The sequence below is a fragment of the Suricata suricatta genome, chromosome 12 (genome assembly GCF_006229205.1).
Source record: "Suricata suricatta isolate VVHF042 chromosome 12, meerkat_22Aug2017_6uvM2_HiC, whole genome shotgun sequence".
Classification (NCBI taxonomy): Eukaryota; Metazoa; Chordata; class Mammalia; order Carnivora; family Herpestidae; genus Suricata; species Suricata suricatta.
The window spans coordinates 59,750,234-59,760,088 of NC_043711.1; the positions used below are offsets into that span (position 1 = coordinate 59,750,234).

The window sequence follows — 9,855 nt, forward strand, 5'->3', positions numbered from 1 at the left end:
GGATGCATGGACTGAGGGATGGATGGATGGATGGATGGATGACTGAATGAATAAATATACCAACCAACCATCGGGGCCCTGAAAGAACCACTGTGGCAGCCTCCCATGAGTTGGTGAGTCTGACTGACTCAACACCCTGCACCTACAGCCAATTCTCCACCTCTTGTCACAGGAACATTTATAAAATGAAAACGACTCAGGAAAGTGCAAAATTAACAGGGACCCAGAAAGTCTTCTGAGATGCCTTTAATTCTCCTGGTGCTGAACAGACCTGGGACTACATACAGACTGCCACTCTCTGGAAGAAAAGGAACTTCTGCATGAGGAGCCAGGGGCTCCTTTTCAGCCTATTTCTGTACGCAGGTGCTGTTCAAGAGGGAGAACTGGGAAATCCATGGTCTGACATCCACAATAAAGGTGCAATCCACCTGAAAAAAAAAACAATTATGAGATTATAACAGTTTAACATTTAAAGGACTGAATAGGAATTCAAGGTGCATGAAAAACTACAAAAGATGAAAAGCAAAAACAGTGTCTTGGGGTAGGATTTGGGGAGCTCAAGACTCCACCAGAATCATGGGCAGGTGTTGCTGAATCTGCACATGTGGGACAGGGGTTTCTGAGAGGGCACGTGGTGGGACCATCACTTGCCCTTCATGGGTCTTGCCAGTGCAGATTATGCTGCCTGTAAGCACCCGTCCCCATCCCCATGAGCTCTGAGGGAGCCAGCAGACTGCCCAGGGGTGGTCCATATAGACACCCAACACTCAGCAGCAGCTGCAAACCTACCCTGAAAGGATGCTACCCCCAAACCTGGGATGGGGATACCAAGACAAGCACCCATCCTGACTGAGGCTCATGCCTGGAATCCAAGTCTCCTGGATAAGAACAGCTCATAGATGATAATGCAAGAAGGCTATTACACAGGCCAGCTGTGAGTACAGGGCTCAGCTCACTGCCCTTCTGGGAGCAGCTCTGTCTGCCTGGAATGAACACATCCCCTTCCAGTGGGAAGCCCTGGGACCTGGGAGGAGAGGGGTCAGGGCTAGACTCCCATTCTAGCCCATGACATTTTCCCTAAGCCTCCTTCCATCAACCCTCCTTTATATGAATGTTCATCATATTCTCAAACCTTTTTCTCTCTCGGGCCTTCTTGTAAGGGGCAGTTTTCCAGGTCTTCATCCTGTTTTGAGCAAATGGTTTGGCCCAACTCCAACTCCATTAAATATATCAAAGTAAATGGCTGTTAAGAAAAAATTGTAGAAACTGCAGTGAAATACTTTGCATTAATGAGAAAACTAGAAAACCATAAGGAAAACAGACACAAGCTGTGAATGTGTGTACATAAATGAGTAAGGACATATGTATGTGCAATGTCTCTTATTTTTCCAATTTTTATTTGATTTATTATTTCACCTTTTCCTCTTCATTTTCCATTTTTCTAATAAGAAGATGTCCATATGTGCATGTACTAGAATCTTCCCTGTAGCACTCTTCCTGATGGCCTGTAGCTACTAGACACATCCACAGTGCCATGAATGCACAGGATGGAACGCTGCACAGCAAGGAGATTGCATGGTCTGCAGTAGCACTGACAGCACCACTCATCTCTCAATTGTACACCTGCACGGCATCAGCCAGACACAAGGCGAGCACCCCAGTGAGTCCTCTGGAGAGTAGGATAACAGGTGTGTTAGCCTACTGATAGCCATCAGAGCTGGCCATCCCTTTTGGGACAGCATCAAGATGGGGACATAGGAGGTCCTAGGGGCTGGGAATGCTCTGCCTCTCTTCATGTGGGAGCTGCCTAACAGAAGGGCTCTTCTTGCTAACGTTCATCAAGATGGATATTTCCAAAACAGTGTTGTTCCATGTGTTTGTTAGGCTTCTATCAGAAGTTATTAACTGTTATTATTTTATTTTGTTAAATAGAAAGAAGTCCATGAAAGTGAAAGAAGAACTCAAACAGGGGCTCCTAGGTGGCTCAGTCAATTAAGTTTCTGGCTTTGGCTCTAGTCATGATCTCCCACTTCATGGGTTTGAGCCCTGCTTTGGGCTCTGTGCTGACAGTTCAGAGCCTGGAGCCCACTTGGGATTCTTTGTCTCTGTCTTGCTCTCTGTGGCCCCCACACCCACTTGTGTGCTCTCTTGCTCTTTCTCTCTCTCTCTCTCCCTCTCCTTCTCTCTCTCTCTCCCCTTCTCTCAAAAAGAAATAAACATTAAAATTTTTTAAATTTCAAACACCGAAATGCAGCCAGAAATCACCATAGGTAGGAATCTGCCTCTCAGTGGACTGATCTGGAATTGTCTAGAAAGCTGACGTCATTTGAGACTCAGTTCTTACAGCTGACACGTGATACCCACTCATATTTAGACATGTACATCAACATCACACACACACACACACACACACACACACACACACTCACACACACACTCATGCACCACGAATCCCACTTGAGTGTTCACCAGACCCTGAGCTAGGACAGAGCACAGGGGATGGAGCAGCATCTGCAGTCTCTATGCCCAAGGAGCTCCTGCAGCCTCCAGGTGTCCAGGGCTGGCTGCTGTCTAAGGTAGAGGCAGAGGGTCAGGAAATGGGAAAGATTGAGGGAAGCTGATGGGCTCTGTGTATGAGCTGTCTTCAGGTATGTGATGAAGAGGTGTGACCCTCCTCATCAGACCCCTGATGGCATGGTGCCTGGCTCAGGACAGTTCAAGCGAAGCCAGAATCTTGGCATGGACAGAATGAGTTCTGGACAGCAGCCTGTATTCTGTCCAAAGAAGGCACAAAACGATAAGAATGAAACAATGAAACAGCAGTGGGAAAGTTTTGCCCAACAGAGACTAATGACACATTTCTATCAGACCCAACCTCTTTCCAACTCTTAAGGCTCTATAACACAAGACCTTCCTCTGCCTGGGCTGTTTCAGGAATCTTAATCGCTCAGATGTTTGTCTCTCCTCCAAACTCATTGTGTCTTTTCAATTGATAGAGTCACTGCATCCTCACATGTTCTGGGAAAACACCTAGGGTCCATCCTTGAGCCTCTCTTTCATACCCTCATACCAATGTACCCCACATCAGCCTCCAATAGATACAGAAGCCAGCACTTCTTCCACTTACCAGTGATGAGGAAACCATCCCTTGCAACCCAGTGGCTGTGGAGCCTCTGAAAGACCCCCTTCCATGGGTCTCCAGAACCCCAAGGATAATATCCCAAGTCTTTACCTGGGGCCTTTAAGGTGCCCCTAGTCCCACTTCCCACTACATTCCTGCCTCTCTGCACCTCTTTCATAGCAACCCCAGTCCCTGTAATTTCAGGCCATCCCCAGGGACACTTGTTGCTTGTCCCCCTAGGGTCCACTTTATGACTGCCTGCCCTCCTCATTCCCACCTTCCATGTGACTGTGTCCTTCCAGGAGTACCCTTCATTTAGATGCCTTCCCTGACCACTCCCCATGCCCCTCACCTCTCCTGAGCCCTGGGCCCCCACAGCTATAGCTCTTGCCCCAGCTTTCTACTATTTCACTTATGAACTTGGGGGCTGTTGACCTGTCCTCAGCAGCATAACAGTCCCATGAGAACTCATCCCTGTCTGTCTTCTCTGCCACCTCCCACCCAGGTTTGGACTCCCTAGTGCTTCATGCAGGAGCCTCACAGCTCAACTGCTGTCATGCCTTTCCTTCTCAGGATTTCATTTTCCATCTACTGTTTTTCGTAGTTTTCCTTGTTTGTTGTCCTTGCCACTCTGACTCCTACCAGTTGCCCCATAAGCCCCTGTTTTCTCCCCCTCACTCAACAGCTGGATCTCTGCCTTCAGTGCTTGCTTTCTGCTCACCTGTTTCCTTCTCTCCTCTGTTATTCAGGGATAGCACTCATGAAGGAAACAAACTGCAACACTTCTAATGAGACCTTCTATTTTTTAACAATATTTGCCAAATCAAATGATGATACAACAGACACAAATAGATCTTGGCATTTAGGATTGCTCTTCTTTGTGGATCCAGGACTCACCCCTCCCCGTGTAGTCTCAAGGTGAACATGGAGCCACAGGGAGGGAAGACACACCACTTACCTTGCGCTGACTTCGCCGTACCCACAGCAGCTTGTAAGCATACTCATCTGGGTAGACTTGGTTGAAATGGTACACTGCAAACTCCACGCATAAGGCAAAGTAATTTGCTCTCCTGCTAATGTCCACAAAGTCAGAACTGCAGACATGAGGCACCAGCACAATGAGCCCCAGAAGCAGAGGTGCCTTCAGGAGCATGCTGTCTGGTGTCAGCCCTGGAGGCCAGCAGCATACAGATGGCAGACTAGCAGCTGGTGTGGGCCCACCCTCTGCAGCTGCTCATCCCACACAACCCTACCCCAAGGAGTCCTTGGGCTGCTGGCCAGTGCTCTATCCAGCTCCTCCCCTTCACTGCCTGCTTTGTCCCTCCCATCATTACAAACAGAAGGGAGAGCAGGAGCTTTCAGTTTCCATCCCTTTGTTCCATAAGCCTTGTACCCAAAAATAAGCATGGAAGATGCTCTGTTCCCAGAGCTACACTCCCCCGCCCCAGCCTGGCCCTAATAGACCCTGTCAGGGGTCTTGAGCTCACCTCCCTTGCTCTCATGGCAGTGTATCCTACACCTGGCAAGTCACAAGAACTCTTAGGAACACTGGTGGGCCCTGAGTCCTGGGGCGTTTAGGTAAAAACAAGATCTACCTCTGACCATGACTGCAGCCCATGACCCCTGGGGACATCAGGAGGGTACAGGGAAGGGCCACCACTGGAGCTGGGGTACCATCACTTCCATCACCTCTGGCACCTACTGACCTACTCTCCATGAGGTCTGGCTCTGCTTGGCAGTGGGAAGAGGGGTTTCTAATGTCTTGGGGTTGGTGGAGAGAATGCCCAGGACAAGGGGAGCATATTAGCCCAGGGCAGAGCTCTGCTGGAATGGACATGGATGGCAGCCATGGGCATGGGTCAAGAACTGGGAAAGGCAGGCCCAGCTCAGGCCTAGCCCACATGCATTTCCACACAGCTCTGCCACCTTGAGGTCCCATAGTGTTTGTCATGCCATTGTTGTCAGGCTTCTCACAGAGAAGAGGTACTATGGAACTTGCCTGACCTCATACAAAGCAATGGGAGTGAGCAGACTGGGAAAGTACAACTGCTGCCCACATGTATGAGGATACTCTACAAGGGAAGGATTTTTCAACCTTGGGCATGGAGTAAATAGACACATGTACATTGATGATAATCCAAGAAAAGGTACAGGGCCAGGGCCACAGCTGTGGGGATAGGCCATACTACAGACTGGGGCTACCCAAGGAAGAGATGGGAGTGTGGCCAGAGTGGAAGACACTCTTGTGACCACCTTCATTTTTGCACATCAGTAGATGGCTAGAGGCATGAGCATCTAAGGACAATCATCATGAGGACTCAACAACCTACCTGCAAGTATGTCTCAGTCTGTTTTCTCCCCTGTGGAGCTCAGGGCCCTGACACTGGTTCTTCCTCCCTACCTCAGCAGCAGGATGACAAAAGTGGCCACGGTCACCTTTTAAGAAGGGCAGGATCTGTAACGAGACCCCTTTTCACTTCTAGAACTCTCTCACCAGGGTTCAGCAATTTCATGAGGCCTTCCAATGGGCCACATGTTGGATTTCTTGACCCTTTCTATCAATCTATTTCTGCCTCAACAACCATTTTTCTCCTTAATTTCAATCTTAATGCCACTGCAGTTAGAGAAATTATTCCATGTATCAATTCTTTCAAATTCATTAATATTTGGTTTATGGATTAGAATATGTTCAGTTTGGATCACGATTCTATCAGGTGAAGAATACATGTTGTGTAGTTGGTGGTGAATGTTCTATATAATTGTTATTAATTTGTCAAAATAACACTGAAGTGGAGCACAGAGTGATGCATGGTACATCTCGGTTCAGCAAGGGACCATAGAAGAAATTGAAATAGAGGAGGTATCACGTGCAGGTCCTTGGGGAGGCACTCAGCAAGCTGAAGTGGCCATATGGGGAGGTCAAGGAACAATGCAGATAGAGCCAAAAGATCTGGGGTACATGGCTTTACTGGATGGAGTGCTTTGGGGTTCTTAGGACAGGACGAGATTGGTCAAGTCAACCTTTAAGTGTAGAGTTCTGATAAACCCCATAAGGATCTTGTGTAATAGTACACAGAAAGGAAGCTTTGGGAGGCTGGGGAGACTGTTGTTCACAAGGGCTGTAGGGGAAGTCATATCAGGTATTTCCATTTGCTTTTGACTCTAGGGCACATGCTTGTGCTTATATGAGAGGTTAGTGTCACTTTAGGACCCCTCAGACCCCTTGGCCATGCAAAGTGAATCCCAAGACAGCGGTACCCTGGAATAGCTTAGCTAAACTCTGAACAATAAGAAAAAAATCAATGTATTCTTAAATTTTTGTATATATTTTCTTATATTTACCTGATGGGTTCTGTCAGTTATTGGAGCGGGGTTTGATTATTCTCCTTCTAGACTGGGATGTGGCTTTACTGATCTGGAGACCGTAAGAAGTGGCCCAAGGATGGGACTGTTGCAACTTTTATTTTCAAGCAAAGCTGTGACCTTCAGGTCTCAAAAGGCTATGTTTCTAGTCCCATACTTTTTGAGAGCTACAGGAGGCCACAGTCAGTATCACAAACCTGCACCTACATCTTTGAGTCCAATGGGAGGCTCGTTAGAATCATCAGTATGAGGCTTATTTATTTATTTATTTATTTATATTTGAGAGAGAAAGAGAGATAGAGAAAAAGAAAGAGAGACAGAAAGAGGCGGGGGGGGGAGGGGCAGAGTGAGAAGGAGACAGAATCCAAAGAAGGCTCTGTGATGTCAACAAAGAACCTAATGCAGGGCTCAAACTCATGAACCATAAGACTATGACCTGGGCCAAAGTCGGATGCTTAACTGAGTCATCCAGGAGTCCCTGTACAGGGTTTAAAATAACCCTGTAGCTGGGTCTGCTGGAGGATGTGACACTAACACAGGAACATTTGCAAAGCCCCCAGGTGCACATAAGCTCAAAGCACAGCATAATTGAAAAGAAAAAGATGCCAGCCCTTCCCAATATGAAATGGGAACAAATATAAAAGTGTTTACCTATGAGGGGCACCAGTGAGAAGCACCAGTTAGTTCTCAGAGAGGCTCTGGCTGTCCTCAGTCAGCAAAGGCCCCTGAGCAATGAATGTCTAGACCACTCTAAACCTGAGTGATCTCAGGCCAAGGGCAGGTAATATGTTTGCTGTGCTGACCACACACCTACCTTATTAGTTTATAACTGCCCCTATCTAATTGTGGGGAAATTCCAGAAATTCTATACACAGGTTAGTCAAAGGACCAAACCTGGGGCTATCTGTGTGGCTCGGTTGATTAAGCATACTACTTCAGCTCAGGTCATGATCTCACCATTTGTGATTTTGAGCCCCACATCTGTCTCTGTGCTGACAGCTAGCTCAGAGCCTGGAGACTGCTTGGATTCTGTGTGTGTGTGTCTCTCTCTTCCCCTCCCCCACTTGCGCTCTGTCTCTCTGTGCCTCTCAAAAATAAATAAATGTTAAAAAATTTTTTTAAAAAGGACCAAACCTGGCTCAGGCCCAATGAAACTTCCCATAGTGCTTATAGCCTCATCTTGGGAACACATCAGCAAGAAAGGGACTGATTTTCAACCACAGTCAAATTAGGTCTCCTATAAACCTAAAAGTGGATAGGGAAACCCCTATCCCCCATTCTGAAGGATTCCTCCAAGCAGCATTGCCACTGCCTCTCTGTCCCAGTCATCCCCCAGGTGCTCGCACACTCTCTTCACTCTGGCCTTTTAGTTCTATTCTTTTCAAGGATCCCAGAAGATGCACTTACTTATCAGGCTGGGTGTCCATCACCATATGCCTGTTCCAGGGGTAGTGATTGGTATTGACAGCCTTTGAAACCAGTCTGGGCTAGGAGAGGTATATCAGGAAATAGGTGGGACACAGTGACTGGAGCTGTTATATTCTGAACTGTCCTCAGAGTATCTGAAGAAGAACTACTTGAAAAGCCCCAGAAGGCTCATGTGCAGATGTCCCGATGAGTGTCCATGGAGTACAAAGCCTTTTGTCAGCTTCACTCACCCATCTCCAACCCCTGTGATGAGATATGGCCCCTCTTCAGAAGGACCACCCATTGTAAGTCTTTCCCCAGAGCTGGAAGAGAGAAGATACAGGTGGTTGTTCCCTCACAAAATTGTCTGCATTCCTTTTGAATGAAATGGATGAGAGGCATGGAGAGATTGGAGAATGAATGAAGGAATAGTTGTTGGGGCCCAGTAGGCCAAAAAAACCTCCTGCAGAGAGAACGTTGATGGCACTGCCTCTGGGACACAGGAAAAGTGACCGTTGATGGCTAGGCTTCCGGGGCACAGGAGAATATATATGTGACCATTGATGGCTATGCCTCCGGGGTGCAGAACTATTTGGGAAGTTGCGGAACAAGTCGAAAGACTATGAAACATTTGGCCTCCTGGGCTGCACATGTGGCTTCTGTTTATCTTGTCTGTGATTTTTCTCGTTGCTTGCAAAAGCAAAAAAGGCATATACCTTTAAGTTTTGAATCAACTTGGGTCAGTTAGTGGCGCCAGCTTTCCCTTACATTATTTCTGTTCCCAGCTCATTGCCTGCTGTTGGGGGCGAAACACAATCCTCTGTCTAAAATTAACCTTTTGGATAATAAGCATCTTGCCTAAAAATAACTGCTAAAGGGCCTTGAAGAAAAAGAAGATTCTTTGAATCTTCTTTTTTTTTAATGTTTTATTTATTTTTGATACAGAGAAAGACAGAGCATGAGAGGGGGAGGGGCAGAGAGAGAAGGAGACATAGAACCAGAAGCAGGCTCCAGGCTCTGAGCTAGCTGTCAGCACAGAGCCTGACGCAGGGCTCGAACCCACAAACGTGAGATCTGACTTGAGCCGAAGTCGGAGGCTTAACCGACTGAGCCACCCAGGTGCCCAAAAGAAGATTTTCTGAGAGACAGATTCCCTCATTCCTGTTTTTTTACTTCTGTTCTCATGGCTGTTCTCTCTTCTGTGATAAAAAAATGATCCTTCCCAGAGCATGTTTTTACTTTTTCAAGGACCATAAACTATGTAATCGTTAAAGAAAAAAAAATGTGTAATCCCCTATGGCATAAAAGACACTGACTTTCTTAGTAAAAGTATGGCTTTACCACCATTCATGTTGTCTGTCTTCTTTCCTATAGATAGTTTGCCAACACCAACCACTTACTCAGGGACCGTTCGGCTGGGGGTACGTGGGCTGGCTCCCCCGTCCTCCGGAAATAGTTGCGTGGATGGATGCATGCATGGATGGATGGATGCATGGATGGAGGCATGGATGCATGGATGGAGGGATGGATGGATGGATGACTGAATGAATAAATAAATAAATAAATAAATAAATAAATAAATAAATAATAAACAAACCAACCATCGGGGCTTTGAAAGAACCACTGTGGCAGCCTTCCATGAGCTGGTGAGTCTGATTGACTCAACACCCTGCACCCACAGCCAAATCTCCACCTCTTGTCACAGGAACATTTATAAAATAAAAATGATTCAGGAAAGTGCAAAATTGACAGGGACCCAGAAAGTCCTCTGAGATGCCTTTAATTATTCTGGTGCTGAACAGACCTGGGACTACAAACAGACTGACTCTCACTCTCTAGAAGAAAAGGAACTTCTGCTTGAGGAGCCAGGGGCTCCTTCCCAGCTTATTTCTGCATCCAGGTGCTGTTCATGATGGAGAACTAGGAAATCCATGGTCTGGCATCCATAACAAAGGTGCAGTCCA

At 46.9% G+C, this 9,855-nt stretch overlaps 1 protein-coding gene across 1 annotated transcript; it reads right to left on the reverse strand.

Moving 5' to 3' along the window:
* Positions 1 to 212: 212 nt before the first annotated feature.
* Positions 213 to 4,377, reverse strand: LOC115275198 (probable cystatin-15). The gene is made up of 3 exons (XM_029918837.1): positions 4,080 to 4,377; positions 1,133 to 1,243; positions 213 to 428 (listed from the first exon to the last, which is right to left on the reverse strand). Exons 1-3 carry the CDS (start codon positions 4,272 to 4,274, stop codon positions 348 to 350), a joined length of 387 nt encoding a protein of 128 aa, XP_029774697.1. The 5' UTR covers positions 4,275 to 4,377; the 3' UTR covers positions 213 to 347.
* Between the last annotated feature and the right edge of the window lie 5,478 nt (positions 4,378 to 9,855).